Raw genomic sequence first — 18,800 nt, 5'->3', positions numbered from 1 at the left:
TAAAGCTATATATTTTTACTCCATCGTGGTTGTACTTCAAAAAATTCAAATAAAGTAAAAATGTTAATTTTAATTTCAAGTTATGTAAACTGAACATTGAAACATAATAAATTAAAAAATCCTAAACAAACATTAACCAGATAATATTGAGTACTTCATTTTTTAATTAAATAAATTTTTACTAATATTTGTGTAACTGTTAACCTTAACAGTAAAAGTATTGATTAATTATTTTTCGGTTTTAAAAAATATATTTTTCGCTAGTTGCTTATGATTTTTAAAATATTTAGATAGAACATTAGTCGCGTATTTTAATTTGGGACATGGTTTTGAACAAAACATACTTTGCATTGCTTTCTTTATATCGATAAGATATAGTTTTTGTTCTTTTTTTTTTTTTGAGAAACATTCGTAATATTTGGGCGTATTTGTTTGATCTGCTTAGTGGAATGATAAAATCATTGTAACAAACAACAATTAATATAAGTTAATGCTTTTATTTGACTACAATAAGCTTTAGTAAGCTTATTGTAGTAATTGAAATTGCGTATCTACTGATTTTCCTTTTACCTTAACAAACGTAGCGGAATTTATTACGACTAATACAGTGCTTTGTTATAAAGTAGAAATAATTTCAACTCTTACAACATTTTTATGATGAATAAAAAATTATGATTCTTAGTAAAACAGTGTACTACAATAAACAGATGATATATGAACTTTAAAAACATAGACATTAATTTTAAAAACAAATAAAAAGTATTTGAAATAAAAAATTGTTTATAAAACTTCAATTAAATATTTATGATGAAAATGATATTATTTGAAATAATAAAATATTTAGTCTTAAAAAAGTGTTATTGGCTAGTTTTAAAATAAACAAATGATATACTTTATAATCTACTAACAGAATTTTTTGTTAAGTTATTAACCTGTCTACTCATAAAAAATAAATAGAAATTCCCTAGCAGAGTTGTTTTATCAATCAACATACTAGTTTTTTTAGTATGTTTAGAATATTTATATATTGAAATTTACAAATTTGAGTATTTATTAAACACATTTATACAAATTGTTTATAGTAATAAATTTATTGTAAAATAAAATGTCTTTTACTAACTCTTGTCATTAATAAAATCTCTCTTTATTGATAATATTCTTGTCTTCAAGTTTAAGTATCTTTAAATCAGATAATTATTTTTATCACCGACAACAAAAGTTAATGACGTTTTATAATATGTCTAATATAATTTTTTTTGTATTTACTTTATAATTTTAATAACTTTGATGTTTATTAATTATTTTAAACTTATTATTCTATCACTCCATACATAAAATAACTCAATTAAGACAAATTGGTCATATTTTATCGGCTAGTCGAAAGTTTTTGATTTCAAAATTATTGTTTAATATACAGAGTGATTTTTTTTATCATAACCCACTCAATTACTTACAGAATAATAATAATTAAAAATTTTTTTTTATTACTATCTTGAGTTACACATTATTCTTGAATTATTAACTATGTAATACTTTTTAAGTTCATCCCTTATGCCTGGTAAGGGTGTCAACTTTGTTTTTTTAAATGGTAACACGTATTTTTAATTCAATAAAATGTTTGAGTTTTTAATTCAATAGTAAATGGCATTTGAATTTTAAATGAAACTTAATTTGTTTATTAGATATAAACATTTAAAGTTTCAAATTTTTGAGTTAATATATAGGTATAATACACAAGGGATTACAAATACAGGTAGCTAATTGATTTTTTATGACATCTATATTAGTAGGTACACAGCATTGTTATTATCAATGATAGTAAGGTACATTGTTGTGAGTTTATAAATACACATTATACATAATTAAAATTTTTTAATTATTATTATTCTGTAAGTAATTGAGTGGGTTATGATAAAAAAATCACCCTGTATATTCGTGCTATTAAGGAGAAGCTCATTAATAAATAATTATACAATTGTTTATAATTATGCCACTTAAATGACTTTTTTTTAACTATTTTTACATATAAATGAGTACAGCTTTATGTTAATTTCGATTGATTGAATTTTAGATATGAGTTTTGTAATCTAAATTAGATATTTTCGATTCAAAAATTTTACTTCTAGTAGCCAACCTAACCGCACCCTATTGAAACCATAAATATTTATTGTTATAGTAAATTGCCTTACGATAAAAATACATTTTTTAACACGCTTATATTAGTTTCACCTGACTCCCTCTCCGGAATGGAACTCTGATTTCCCGTTACCCGTAACAACCAAGATATTGATAGTAACTACTATCATAACATGAAACTAAAAAGTGAAAAATAAATATAGTTTAAAAGAACTATAAAAACACGCTTTTAAAGCACATTGAACTAAAAATTATTTTTAACTTTTTAGTTTGATGTGCTTTAAAAGCGTGTTTTTTTAGTTTTTTTAAACTACATTTATTTGAGTTAGATTACATTTGAATACAATGAAGTTTCAAATATATTATACACACTGTGCAAGCAGAATATGTAAAGCCCTTATGTGATAGCCTAAAGGATTTACTATGGGTCTTTATGAAAATTATTTTTGCCATTTGTAACGATACATGAATCTTTATAATCTCGTCAAATACATATTCAAAGTTACCTTAAATTGACTTGTTAAATTAAGGTGGATACATCCTCATACAAAAAAAATTATAAGTAATTTACAATCAACAAACTTTATGATCGACTGTAAACTCAAAGTGATAAGACAGAAGTTGGGGCCATTAAAATTTTTTTAATATTGATAATTTTATTTTCAAATAAAGATAAAAGTGTATTTATTTAAAAATAATTTAATATAAATATAATATCTCATTATATTTTTGTCTAGCAACAATATAACTATTTACTGTCAAATATTATATCGTCAAATTTATTTTAGTCAAAAAGTCGTAACATTGCTAAGTGTCGTGTTTTATTACTAAATTAAATTGTTAAAGCAATATAACAGTATGATGTGCTTAAAGAAATTGTTTAATAAGGTTTTCACAACAAACAATAAAGTTGATATTATAAACATTAAAGTAAATAATCAAGTAACCAATAAATGCAAAGGAAATTTCAAGAACTAGAGCGACCTCCAAGCAGTTGAGAAGAAAGCAAGTATTTTGAATGACATGCTGTCAAAATCACAAAACAAAGTGCAAGATTATTTGTGTGAGATCGAAAGGCATCACTAAAAATGAATGGAAATGCTATGAATGAAGCATCTGAAGGTTAGAGAGTGATAATAATAATCAAAATATTGATTGTATGACTATTATTAGTGAAGGTAATAGTAATGAAGTTTCTTAAGATTTGGTGATTGATGGTAAACTTTTAAAATTTAATTGTGAGTCTACATTTTTTGGAAATACTACTCCTAGAAAAAAAGAGTTCCATCTCAGTTAGTTAGATCTGCTCGTCGCATAAAAGAGTTTGAAAAGAAAAATATTGAAGCGAAACGAAATTGGAGAAATAATTATACTAATTGAACTGAAAATTCAAATAATTTAGAATAAGAGACTTAAAAAATTTTAATTTATTTTCAAATATTGTAATATAAAATAATGCTTTTTTTTATAATAGTTCTAATTTAGTATTTTATTTGATAGTTAAGTAATGCTTTGTTGTAATTAACAATAATACATAATAATTAAAATTATATTATAATAAATGTGATATAATTTTATTATAACAAAAAAATTAAAAAGTCAATATGTAATGCTACGTCAAATTTTTATCATATAAAAAAAGTAATAAATGCTCAAAATTCTTAAATAATTATTCTAAGTGAATATAAGTGAATAGGCCCTTCAAAAATACTAATTAATTAATTAATTTCTATATATAATGTGAATTGAAAACTTATGAAACTTGCATAATCCAATGTTAACGCTTAACGTTATCAAATTGATCATGTTACACATATATAACTATATGAATTGTCACTTGTTCAATAGGACATAATATTAATTTTTTAATGTAAATAAATAATGTTTTTTATTATGTTTTAAATAATATTTTAGCTTCGATGCGAAGCGGAGAAGGTATTAATTTTACTATGATGTGTTTTTTTTTTTTTTTATGTCTGTTGCCACTTTTTCTCAGCTCTCACTGGACCGATTTCTTTCAAAAATACGTCAAAAGATCACAAATCGTATCTAGTTGAAGACATTACCCTTAAAAATTGAAAAAAATTCCCTCGTTCCNAAAATATCACAAATCGTATCTAGTTGAAGACATTACCCTTAAAAATTGAAAAAAAATCCCTCGTTCCTCGCAAATAGGGAAATATCCAAAAAAATTACAAATTTTTAAATCAGTAAATTTTATCATTTTTCTCACTTTTTTTTCTTAAAACTTACATAACTTTTTCAAAAATAAACAAATCAATATAATTTTTTTTTTTACTAAAACCTTAGATATTTCCCTTTCATTTTATATCATTTTTTTGAAAATCTAACACTTAACCTGCTCATTGGGGGGATTTGAAATAGCAACTTTAAAGCTTATTTTATGTATTACAAAATGAAAAAAAAAAATTTGTCCCGACACTTTATCTTCTGAATGTAAACGGTTGTCGTAGTTAAAAAAAACGCTATTTTTGTGTTAAAATTTTCGATTTTAAATTTTCAACTTAAAAGTGCTATAACTTTTCGAAAAATGTAATTATCAGCACAAATTTTTTTTTCTAAATACATTATAAATACATCTTTCATTTGACATACTTTTTATTAAAATTGGACAATTTCCCCTTATATAGGGGGCGTTCAAAACTTAAAATATTGGTGTAAAAAATATAATTTTTTCAACTTAACTTTTGAAAGTGTTTGGAAATACTGCGTCCTTTAAACATATATCAAATTAAAGGTTATGTTATATACTATTAAATGAAAAAAAAAAATTTGTCCCGACATCTTATCTTCTATGTACAAATGGCTGTCGAAAATTAAAAAAAAATGTAATGTTTGCGATAAAAATTACCCTTTCTTGGAATGTTTTTTGTGCTTAAAACTGCCATAACTTTTTCAAAAATTAACAAATAAAAATAATATTTTTTTGTATTGAAACCTTAGATATTTCCCTTTCATTTGATATAATTTTTTTTGAAAATCTAACACTTATTCTGCTCACTGGGAGGATTTAAAATAGTAACTTTTTTACAAAAAATAACTTTTTCAACTTAATTTTTGAAAATGTTCCGGAAATACTGCGTCCTTTAAACATATATAAAATTAAAGCTTATTTTATGTACTATAAAATGAAAAAAAAAAATTTGTCCCGACGATCTATCTTCTATACGCAAATGGCTACCATATTGAAAAATATACTATTTTTGTATGATAATTATGGGTTTTTTATTTTATTTTAATAGAAGTTGATGTTGCTTTTGCAATTATCCATCAATTTTTTAAAATTAAACACTATCTACAGATTTGCATCGAAGCTTTTCTTATGATAGTGATTTTAATCACTGTCAGATTAAATCTATACTGGACCCTACTATGCAATGTCTCCACTATGCCGCGACCCCACTGTGCTACCGTTTTTTTATATGTAAATATTCGGTTTTTGCTTATTAGTAATAATCTCAAAAATTAGAAGTAATAGAAATAATCTAATTAATTAATTAAAAATGAATTATTTTATAAATTAACTAATTAAAAAAAAACGTGAGCATTTTTCTTTTATATTTTTAATTTTATATTGCTATAACTTTTTAAAAATTGCATTGATCAATACAAATTTATTTTATAAGAATTTTAAATATTTTCCATTTATCTGACATACGTTTTTTTAAATCGGACCGTTTCCCTTTATACAGAAGTGTGATAACTTTAAACATGTGTTTAGTAAGTAGAACTTTTTCAATTTAACTTATGAAAATGTTCCGATAATACTGACACTTTTATATATATCTTAAATTAAAACTTAATTAATATACTTTATTTTGAAAAAAAAAATTACCACTAGATTGCCTTCGTGGTGAAAACGAGCATTAAAGTTAAAGAATAAATTAAAATTTTTGTACAAAAATAGAAATGTTCAAAAAAATTGTTTTACAAAAACATATTTAAAAGTATTTTAAAAAAATGAATGTAAAATTTATTAATGTATTAAAAAACGAGTAGTTGGAAAACCATTCCCCTAATTTTTTTTTGACTTAAAATTATATAAAATATTAAAAAACATTTGTTTTGATATTATTTTTACTATGACATATTTATTTATTGTTTTTTTTTGTGTCTATCACTACTTTTTTTCAGCTCTCATTGGATCGTTTTTAGCTTCGATGCGAAGCTGAGAAGGTATTGGTTTTACTAAGATGTGTTTATTTTTTTTTTTTTTGTGTCTGTTACCACTTTTTCTCAGCTCTCACCGAACCGATTTCTTTCAATGATACATCAAAAGATCACAAATCGTATCTAATCGAAGACATTACCCTCAAAAATTGCTATAACTTTTTTAAAAATAACCAAATCAATATAATTTTTTTTTATATAGATGCATGATATCATTACCTTTCATTTGGTATATTTTTTTTTATATGTGACCCTTTACTTGCCCACAGGGGGGGATTTAAAATGACAACTTTTTCACAAAAAATTAATTTTTTCAACTTAATTTTTGAAAATATTCCGGAAGGTCTGACACTTTTATATATATCTTAAATTAAAGTTAATGTAATATACTTTATCATGAAAAAAAAAAATTTCGGACATTATTTTATCTTCACGGTGAAAATGGCTACCGAATGCTATTTTTGTGTGAAAATTTTCGATTTTGTATTTTACATTATTAACTTTATTATGCTATAACTTTTTGAAAAATGTATGGATCATTACAATTTATTTACGAAAAGTAGTATTTATATAGATCTTCCATTCGACATACTTTTTTTTTAAATCGTACCATTTCCCTTAATTTAGGGGAGATTCAAAACATAAAAATGCATGTAGAAAGTAGAACTTTTTCAACTTAACTTTTGAAAGTGTTCCGGAAAGTCTGACACTTTTATATATATCTTAAATTAAAGTAAATGTAATATACTTTATTATAGTAATTTCGGACTTTATTTTATCTTCATGGTGAAAACAGACATCAAACTTAATAAAAAAAATACGATTTTTGTAAAAAAAACTGTGCCGCGACCCCCCTGTGCTGGGTTTTTTTCAATTAAAAGACTTAATTTAATATATATATATTTAAAATTGTATCTTCACAAATGATAGGAGTATAGAATCTTTTTTATACTGAATTACACAAAGAAATAAAATTACTAACTTCAAACATTATTTAAACATAGACCAATATATAATTTGTAAAACCAAATTTTTGCAATTATTTCAAATATATAATTAGATTTTTTCTATCGCCTCTTTTTTTGAGATTATTTCTAATCAGTAAAATAAGTATTTTAATTAAAAATATTATGTTTAATCTATTTTTTAGGCCTACAAATTGAATTTTGAAAGTTTATAATTTAAACTTGATGATAAACTTTTACACTTTTTTTAGCTCAACTTGTAAGTTTGAGATTGATATCATTAAATAGTATATTTGAAGAAGATTTTAAAAAAAGTATTTTTTTTATTGATATCTGATCAGGAACTTACTATTAACAGTAAATTTATAATAAAAGCTCAAAATTTTGTTAAAATCACTATTGTTTTGTATTAATATCAAAATAAATCACTTGTATAAAAATCATAGCAATCTATGTAACTTTTAATGTTTAAATAGATGCTACAATTAATTATTCAGAATTATATTCTATATAGTTATATTCTATTATATTCTATAATATTTTGATATACAAAAATATTCTGTGCCTAGTTTTTATATATAATTTCGTCTGCTAATGTATTTTATTTTAACTTAAATTTTTTTCTAGATATTGGTTTTTATTAATTTGTAATAATCTCAAAACTAAAAGTAATAGAAAAATTCGAATTTCAGATTTAAAATCAATGCAAAAAATTGTATATTGTAAAAGAATATTTTTGCCTCTAGTAAAATTAACTTATAGACCTTTTAAACAATTTTTTCTAGAAAATTATACATCAATCTCTTCCATTTTTATATACGTTTGCCATATATATAACGAAATATACAATTACTTTATAATTTTTTATAATTACTTCATAAAAATTACAAATTATTGAACAATAATAATTAATTATTGAACACATTATGCACATATAATAATGTAAATAAATAAAAAAAATTGATGGATTATTCCAAAAGCTACATGATCTCTTATTTCCTTATTTAAATCCTGATTACAAGTTTTATGATTTATAAGTGTAATATATGAATAAATATATATATATAAATGTATAAAGGGAAATGGTGTTACTTTAAAAAACCCAGCACAAGGGGGTCGCGGCACAGTGGTGACGTAGCATAGTTGGATCAAATATAATGATATCTGACAGTGATTAAAATCACTATAAAAAAAAAAACGCTTTGATGCAAATCTTTACATAGTGTTCATTTTAAAAAAATTGATGGATTATTCCAAAGCTACATGATCTGCTAGTTCCTTATTAATATCCTGATTAAGATAAAGTATGTCGAATGAAAAAGGGATTATTAAAAAATATTATTTCTCATAAAAAAATTGTGTTGATCCATACACTTTTAAATTAGTTATAGCATTATAAAGCTAAAAATTAAAAAAATAAAATCGAGAATTTTCAAACAAAAATAGCATTTGGTAGCCATTTTCACCATGAAGACAAAATAAACGGGAACGAAGGAAATTTTTTCAATTTTTGATGGTAATGTTTTCGACTAGATACGATTTGTGATCTTTTGACGTATCGTTGAAAGAAATCAGTTAGGTGAAAGCTGAGAAAAAATGGCAACAGACACAAAAAAAAACACTTCATAGTAAAACTAATACCTTCTCAGCTTCGCTTTGAAGCTAAAATATAGAATTGTATCATTTGAACATTTTATTTATATATTAAATTAAGGTTAAGACTAGTACGTATTTATATTATTTAATTATTAAAAATTTATATCGTTTATTTTTTTAAATATTTATAATATTAAAAATAGTAATTTTTTTAAATAAAACAAATTTCTAAATATTAGAACTTAAGAATTTTACACAATTTACAAATCATATTTTTATTTAAATAAAATAATAAGTAAAAACCTTACAGTTTGAACTTTTACGCTATTGTAAATATTGTTCAGTTCAAAAGACACGAGAACATTGTGGAAATCAAGGAATTGATTCAAATTAATGGTATAATAATTTAGATTTATTTTTTTAACTTTATTTGTCTCTAAATTAACCCAAATAAATTTTGTATTTAATTTTTAAATTAAATAAATATAAAAGCTTCACAGTTGTATCACTAGTCTATTAAATCGCATCAACCCTTTGATGTCACTTCTGTAAAATAAAATCGTTCATTTTGGTTACCTAGGTGACATATTAAATTTGATCAATTGTGCTGCAGATTCATGATACCTATTTTATAAATCACGTTATATAAGTATTAAATTTAATTTTAATATGTTTCTCCTTGATGGGTAATATATGTTTAAGCTCAAAGGAATTAACCAAAACAGCGGGTGGATCAGTTTTGGATCGAGTGATTTCACAAGCTTCTAACGAAGATGACTGTTTATTATACAAGTAAGAAATATAAACAAGAAAAAAAAATTATTAACAGTATCGTAACAAAAATCGTAATTTAACTATAAGGTTGGCCGACTATAAAAAAGGTGGTGAACTTATTAACGTTTATAATAATGGTGGACAAGAGGAAGCAGAAAAATTTATTTCGGAAAAGCTACATGGTCTTATGTATAACAGTGGTAAAGGCCAAGTTATAAACCGTAATGATTATTTAAGATGGAAGCATCAGAATCAAAAACATGTATGACATAAACTTTTATCATATACTATTGTTTGTAATGAAATAAATAGTTAAATATTAATCAATAGTTAATTCTGATTACTTAGATTAGCATAAATTTAGAAAACAAATTAGGTCCTCATGACCCACTGAAAAAATGGGTAGATCATTTAGCTTGTTGGCAGATGCAATACAGAGGGTCTTTAGGAGAAAGTTTATTACATGTTTTAATTATGTGTGACACAACATTACACACCAGATTATCAAGACTATTACTTAAATACTACCCTATATTAAGCCAAGATATCGTGGAAGGCGAAGAATATTTAGGTAACTACACAGCAACTGGTACATAGGAATTAAAACTTCAATTTTATATGACAACATTTTAGGAGCCAGTGCATTACATTTAGCTATTGCATACAACAATAATGATTTAATTCAAGATTTAGTAGATGCTGGTGCAAATATATGTCAAAGAGCTATTGGTGAATATTTACCAACCTTCATATATTATTTAAAAGTATTGATGTCAATTAAATTTATTTGTTCAGGGAGTTTTTTTTTACCTCGTGATCAACAAAATAAAGAACTTAATAGCAAGCATACCGATTATGAAGGTCTAGCTTATCTAGGAGAGTTCCCGTTAGCTTGGGCTGCGTGTTGCGGAAATCAAACAGTATATAATTTACTAATAGACACAGGAGCGAATCCCGATGCTCAAGATTCATTTGGAAACATGATTCTACATATGGTAGTTGTGTGTGATAAACTTGTATGTATATATATTTAAGAGTTTAAGTTTAATAAGAATACTATACATATGGATATATGGTGTTCAGTAAATAAGATTATAAATTACTCTCGTTGTTTGTAATAGTTTACCTGTTTCCTTATTTTTTAACACTCTGTATAGAATATGAATCATATTTGTTTGATTGGTAAATTTTGTTTTCTTGATTTTTTTTGTGTCTTCATATTTAATGTATTCGATATATGTACATAGTTTTTACTGAACATGTCAACGATAGAAAGTCATTGTAAAATAACATGATACACTTTGCCATTTATCATATAATATTTTATATGGTGGTCCAATAAAATGTGCTTTTGCAAAGGTCTAAACTTTATATAAGGCAATTTAAAAATCTCCGGTAAATGTTTTATAGAAGATAAGAAATAAAGCTTGCGTTTGCAAAACCTTTATAATAGAATGTTGACAATGAATTATGGATCGAATTCATCAGAGAAGTATGTTATACTTGTAAAGCTCAAATTCAATATAAAATTATTATCTTATAATCAATAAATTTAAAATACTTTATTTTCATTAAATTATAACACTATTCTTTAGTAATATAAATAATTATTTTCATATAAATACAATGTGGGTCGGTTCACAAAACTTTGATATTCGAATATTTAAAAAAAATTGCGTCTTTAGAACCTTAACAAATTTGTTTTCTATGTAAATTTTTCCAATTAAAATATGAAAGAATATTATAAGAAGATTAGTAGTCATATAATAATTGGGTTACTAGTAATAAACAAATTTAGTATTAATTAACTTGCTTATATATCATATATAAATTTAAATTATTCTAATAATTCAGCTACAGTGAGAAAAAAAGATAATAAATATATGGCTTTTGAATGTTTATGTATGCTTCCTTTATTGTACACTTGAGCAGATGCTACGTTTGAAACAGATGTTTCAGTCACGTATGCCAAACGTACAAGTTCAAAAATAATATTTACTGAACATTGTACATTGAAAACTATGACATAATATATTGTAAACTGATTTCGTAACATTAATTACCATAAATTATGTCTTGACTTTTACATGTTTTGTAGAGTATGTTTGGTTTTGCCTTAAAACATCCTAAAGTACCGGCGAGCAATGGTATTATGAATATTGCGGGATTAACACCTTTAACATTATCATGTAAATTAGCTAGAGCTAGTGTTTTTCGAGAAATGTTAGAGCTAAGTGCACGAGAATTTTGGAGATATAGTAACATTACGTGTTCAGCATATCCTTTGAGTGCATTAGATACATTATTACCTGATGGAAAGACGAGTATAGAAAAAATTATTCAAAAATATAAAATAATTTACTAATTGAAATATAATCATTTTTAGACTGGAATTCTGCGTTATTTATCATTCTGGATGGGACAAAAGAAGAACATTTAAATATGCTTGACGGTGGAATAATTCAAAAGTTATTAGAAGAAAAATGGAAAACATTTGCACGAGTAAATAATAAACGCATACAATTTTTATTTTTAATTATAGTTAAATATCTAATGGTTAAACCGCAGTATAAAATCTGTTTAAATTCTTTATTAAGTTTTATTTAACAATAAACTAGATCATAACTTCAAAATATACATTGCTGTACTAATTTGATGTCATTAAGATCATTTTCTTTTATTAAAAATAAATAATTAAATTTGTAGCATCATAATCAAATTATATAAATATACAATCATAAAATTTTATAAATGTTTACATAAATATTTATGGTTTTTATAGAAATGTTAACACTATTTACAGAAGCAGTTTATGAAGCGTTTGATTATATTATGCATTCATTTGATAATGTTAAGTATATCTATTTATTTAAGACCAGTTGATCAAGATAAACCTTTATTAGGTCTAACAGAAAATTGGCAAGATATTGCTAGATACTGCTTCGAAGGAGGTACAGTATTGGGAGTTTTGTCTTATTTGATATTTCAGCAAGGTGGTGAGATATTAAATCAGGGTCTAGTTGGATTTTTAAAACAGACGGTATTATTTCATTTAATATTATTATTTTTACTCTAAAATGTAAAATATTTTAAAATTAATCTTCAATAATTTGTAGTTCAAAGAACCAGCCAAATTAATATTTCTAATTTCAAACCTGTTAATATTGGCTTGTATACCTCCGCGGTTACTGGGTGATAAACAATCAGAGGAAGCCATATTAGTTTTTGCAGTACCAGGATCTTGGTTTTTATTGATGTTTTTTGCTGGGTATTAAAATGAAATATCGTTTGTGTAACTTAATATAACTTGCATGTCCTTAATACTTTAGAGCAGTACGCCTGACTGGACCTTTTGTTACGATGGTCTATTTGATGATTACGGGAGATATGTTAACATTTTTTGTGATATATTCAGTTATTTTGTCTGGATTCACACAGTCATTTTTTTTCTTGTATAAAGGTTCTCCAGAAGTTGCTTCGTCATTGTATAAATCATATCCATCTACGTGGATGGCTTTATTTCAAGTTACGATGGGAGAATACAATGTAAGTATTATTAAATTATTTTTATTTGATAATAATAATCAATTATAATTTCAGTATGCTGATCTTAGTTACACTGTGTACCCTGCTCTAAGTAAAACAGTCTTCACTATATTCATGGTATTGGTTCCAATATTACTACTCAATATGTTGATAGCTATGATGGGTAATACTTACGCTCACGTAATTGAACAAAGTGAAAAAGAATGGATGAAACAAGTACAAAACATAAAAAATTACTGATTATTAAAATATTTATTTATTGTTATCTCAGAATTAAGCGTAACCTTAAAATTTATTAAAGTTTTAAAAAATATAAAAACAGAATTTTGTTTTTTTTTTTTAATTATTATGGCTTCAACTTTTTGAGTCATTACCTAAAAAACGTTTTATTCAGTTTTACAATATTTTGCAACTATTTACAAGGATATATTTACTGTGATATTTATTAAAATTAATCTAGTGGAGAAATCTTATAATTTTTTTATGTTTTCTGTGTTTAATGCAGGGGTCTCCAAACTACGATCCAGATGCATTAAACTTTAATGCATCTTGATGGATTGGCTATCTCAAATTTAGACTTTAGGCTTCATATTTTAGACAATTTGAAATAATATGTTTTATGGATAAATGAATTTGACATTCGTTACATTTAGTTAGGGTTATTTTACAAACAATTTTATTTTCCATACACAAAAAATATATAAGGAAAATTATTTTTGATAATAATTTTTCTGATATATTTAATATAAATTCCTGAAGTTTATCATTTGTACTAACAAAAATGATTAATATGAATTAAAATTTATTAACAGTCAGGATCTTCGAAGTGGAATTGAGGCATTCTTTAAATGGTATTAATTGATCAGTGATTAAAATCACTATCGTAAAATACATCGACGAATATTATGCGTAACGACTAAAAACTTATTTATATCAAATTTACCAAAATTTACAGGATTTTTGATCTATGAGTCCGATACTCATTAAGGAAAAGTCATTAGAATGTTTATATTTTTTAATCGTATATTACTTCAAACAAGTTTTAATTTTAAATAATTTAAAATTATGAAGGTAGATCGCTGTTATGCAAAAAGTTACAAAATTGGCCATTTTTACCGAAAATTAAATGATTTTTGGCTTTAACGTCCAATAACTCCTAAAATTGAGATTTCAAATAATTTTTCTTTTCTCATCTTAATTACTTTGTATTAGCTTTAAATTAATGTAGGTTTTTTTTTTGCCATAACTTCTCAGCTATATATCAAAGCTAATATTTAGTTTTAATTTTATTACAGTGGGCTAAAATAGTAGTAACACTAGAAAGAGCAGTACCGCAAAAAGCAGCAAGAACATATTTAGAAGAGTATAGTATACAGCTAGCTCCCGGCGATGAAACAAATCCAGAACAAAGAGGTTTTATGGTTATCAAATGTAAAAGTCAGACAAGAGCAAAGCAACGAAAAGGAGCTGTTATTAATTGGAAGGTATAATTATACATTAGTACTTGATGACATATGTATAATATATATACAAATTATATATAGTGTTCAGTAAGTAAGGAAACGGGTTTCTATTGTTCTCATTGTTTTTAACAATTTACTTGTTTTATTATTAACTGATTAACTGTATATTATATATAACTACAAGATTTAAGATATTTTAAAAATCTCTTATATTGCAAAAGTATAACATATAAATCCGAGCTTAATACTATTTATGTGTCATACTAAATAACAAAAACTTTTGTTTTTATTTCATTTAATATCGTATCATAATAATTCAAATGGTATCACGGTTAAATAATATTATTATTGATTCATTACACTCATGGAACACGTGTAATTGGTCTAGAAAAGTGGAAAGTTAGTCATTCAAGAGCTACGAAAATTAGAAGGTACCGGTCAAAGTTTAAAAGACATCATTTGGAAAAGATCTTCTCTAACAAATTCATCTCCTATTATAAATAAATTACAAGGGTAATTAAATATTAAATTATTATTTAAAAAAAAATTACAACTTTTTAATTAACTGTTTAAAGAAATAAAAAAGGAAAAGAAAATTCAAATAAAAGTATTGACCAATCTAAACTTTCGGGAGCACTCGAAGCTGCGTTAGATGCAATGGCTACAAAACATGATTTTAACATAACTTCACCCATAATGCAAAATATAGAAGGTATAAAAATCTATTATTTTTTATTATCATAATTCATTTTATGATCATCTCCACTTAAAAAAAAATTTTTCTTGTTTATTTGTATGATGTAGAAGTTCATGATCCTTTGAGACAGCTAGTCATTATGACAGAAAATAACAATAATATTGACAATCACCAAATCGAAATTGTAGCAAACAAAGCTGCTAAAATTTCTGTAAGGAAGACTTTATCAAATTTATAATTATAACGTTTGTACTGGAAACATAAAATTATTAAAAAAATATATTGCAGGTACAAAATTTTACGACACCAAAAAAAAATGTACAACAAGCAAAAAACGGTAATTATATATTTTTATAAATATCTTAAACAATTATATAAGCAAAAACTGTGAACTAATCTTAATTATATCGAATTTCCGTTTCAATTCAGGTATTGAATCTAAATCCTTATTGGATTTTCAAACAAAATATAATTGTATTATACATCAATGTGAAAATTTATCAGTAAATGAGTATAATAAAACTGTCTTGAATACAAAAAGTAGGTCAACGCAAACAAGCAGCTCAGATATCCTACTAAAAAATGAAACTCAAGTTTCTCGACCAAAAACTGCAAAAGTAAATCGGTAAAAAATATTATTTTTAATTATAAATAATGTTTGATATAAACGGAAAATATTTATTAATGTAATTTAAAATAAAATGTAATCAATTCTATGAAGTTTTTTAATCAAGAATTGTCGTATATGACAAGATTTTTAAACTTTTATTTTTAGATTTAAAATAATAATTATGTTAAGAAAATTATTTTTAAAATTTTTTTATTCCATAATTTTTTCAAATTATCAGTTTTTAATTATTTTTTGAATTTATTCCTTATACCTTAGAAACAGGGCTCATATCTTAAGCACTTTAAAAGTATGACTTTAAGGGCCATAATAAGAGCACCAAAAAGGCCAAAAAAATTAAATTTGAAGAAGTATTAATTTTTATTTTATGAAAAATTTTACAATTTTAGTTTTATACTTAACGCAAGTAAAACCATTTTGTCACACTGTGTCAACAACTCATTATTTCTGTCATTGACCTTCTGATAAGGCAATCGAAGAAAATAAATACACGTACAATTACAATCAAATCGTTTATCGGTTTTGATCCCTCCTCAATAAACTAATTATATAGTTATATACTAATAGTTATCGATTTTATCTGTTTCTATAGATTTTTTAAATTTTGAGTATATTTATAGCTTCCTTAAATTTTATATATTTTTACGACTTCTTTAAATTTTAAGCATTTTTATTACTTCATAAATTTCTAAATACAATCAAAATATCAAAGAATTTCCATGAAATATCACAGAAAAACTCTCAATAAATTGATAGACATTATTCATATAAATTACAAACTCGTGTTAGAACCCTTTTAGTTCGAGAAAAAACAATGAGTTTTTAAAGTGAACATTGAATGTAAATGAACAAAATTAATGTTCAATTAAAAATAAATACTTGCATTACTCCCGTTTTTTTTTGCTACAAAGTTATAAAAAAAAATAATTAAATATGTTTAAATTTCCAGATGATTTTTTAATTACGGTACTAAAATAACTTTAAATACATAAAATAAACAAAACAACATTAATCATCGAAATACATAAAGAATTGCAACAAAATTTTTCGTATTTAGCTCATTAATTCCTTTATTTATTTATTAATTATAAAAGAATATCTTTACAATCTGTCAATAAATAAAACAATAAGTAATAAATTATTAATACTTATGCAACATACATATTTAACTCGTTTATAAAATAAAAAATTGACCAATTACCAAAATGACTGTTTGATAACAATTGCTTAACCATTATTTAAGAAGTTATTATTATTTTAAAATGTATATTGGAAGTCAGGTGTGGGTATAACAATATTTAAAATATTAAAAGATATATTTGAATAAAAGTGTATTTGGCACCTATAATATGATCATTAATAAGGGTCTTGAATAATCACCAAGGCACCTCATTCCAATTTTAAAACCTCTAAAAATATCAAATTTTAATTGTCTATAATAATTTATAATCTTACAATATAATATGGTTAGATTTAAGTCTGTTCCTAATATTTATGATGGCAAAACAAATAGTGATATAATTTAATTTATTTTTCCATATGTTTGATGCCTAGGGTTTCAATACTATTACTCTATACTTTTTTAAAAACTGTCCTGATTGGGTCTAAATATTTTAGAATTTATTAGTTAACGATATATGAATCATTCAGGACCTAATAAACATTTTTTAATTGTTATTTATTATTACATAGTTTTATTAATCTATTAAGATTTTTAAACAGAAAATTTTATAAGTTTATTTGTTATTTTTTTATTATGTTCTAAGTAATATTTATATTTCTTTCAAATTGTATTTTATAAATGCTGAAATTTCCCTTTCTTCTATTTTATCTTAAAGGTTACCAAATAAATCATTTAAATTATTACACTTAGATGTTACTTAAGTAATACCGAAATTCTTAAAAACTGTAGCTAATCCATTCTAAATACACGGGTAAAATAAAATGGATGAGCTAATTACTTTTTGTTTCCCACGCTAATGAGTGCATTGGCTACCCTCCTTTCTTTATACAACTTTTTTGTTTGGACTAATTTTAAAATTATGTTTTAATGGCATACCATCAAATCAATCTAATTCTTTTATAGCCCAAAGTTCTTTATCAAAATTTATTTTATTCATAGGAATATTAACTAATCTAACATAGATTTTATTAATATTTTAAATAATATAAGTAATCAATTAATTATTATATAACAAAATTAAGTTGATTAATATTTACGATTCAAGAATGAAACCTTCAAACTGAAACTGTGACATTTATAAAATATAATATGAAAGTTATAACAAATATTATGTAAGACAAACCAAAATAAACATAGGGATCAGAACACAAATGTTTCATTAAAAATAAAGAAGCTGATAAATCTCTGTGGTGAGTTTAACACTAATATTATTTTTGTTTTATAATTATCTAGTGTAATGCCAATTCCAAATTTCAATGTAAAAAGAGGAAGTTCCGCACAACAGAACAAAAGGGATCACTCCAAAGAAGATCAATCACAATGTTATTGCTTGAGCGGAAACAATATGCTACGCCCATGGAGCACACAGGATTTAGCACCACTAAGTACTATATTGGCGTGGGGTCCAAATGATGATTTCATTTAAAATCTCAAATAATTACAATTTTAAAGCACAATAAGATATGTATATTTTTATTAAATACATTGAATTAATTTATTCAACATAATATTTTTTACTTTTCTTATTCTAAAAATTTTAACTAATTTTATTAAAATTACTACTTTTTAAATATAACTTCTTAAAATGACAATTTTCAACAATCATTTATTTTTTTATTTC

General features: G+C 24.0%; 1 protein-coding gene across 2 annotated transcripts; it reads left to right on the top strand.

Moving 5' to 3' along the window:
• Positions 1-9,516: 9,516 nt before the first annotated feature.
• On the top strand, positions 9,517-18,800 carry LOC126901359 (transient receptor potential cation channel subfamily V member 5). Of its 2 annotated transcripts, none has more exons than XM_050677765.1 (18): positions 9,517-9,680; positions 9,750-9,924; positions 10,011-10,233; positions 10,296-10,391; positions 10,458-10,678; positions 11,761-11,986; positions 12,049-12,164; positions 12,466-12,702; positions 12,779-12,930; positions 12,992-13,208; positions 13,263-13,424; positions 14,504-14,692; positions 15,060-15,184; positions 15,247-15,383; positions 15,476-15,579; positions 15,657-15,705; positions 15,798-15,985; positions 18,413-18,800. In XM_050677765.1, exons 1-18 carry the CDS (start codon positions 9,571-9,573, stop codon positions 18,590-18,592), a joined length of 2,907 nt encoding a protein of 968 aa, XP_050533722.1. In that variant the 5' UTR covers positions 9,517-9,570; the 3' UTR covers positions 18,593-18,800. The 2 variants fall into 2 exon arrangements, with proteins under 2 accessions (XP_050533722.1, XP_050533721.1); XM_050677764.1 differs by having other exon boundaries at positions 9,519-9,680; positions 15,798-15,993; positions 18,413-18,799.

This window comes from Daktulosphaira vitifoliae, unplaced genomic scaffold (assembly GCF_025091365.1).
Source record: "Daktulosphaira vitifoliae isolate Bord-2020 unplaced genomic scaffold, ASM2509136v1 Scaffold_3, whole genome shotgun sequence".
Taxonomy (NCBI): domain Eukaryota; kingdom Metazoa; phylum Arthropoda; class Insecta; order Hemiptera; family Phylloxeridae; genus Daktulosphaira; species Daktulosphaira vitifoliae.
The sequence above is the reverse complement of the archived record's forward strand: the minus strand, read 5'-3'. Positions and strand labels throughout refer to the sequence as shown.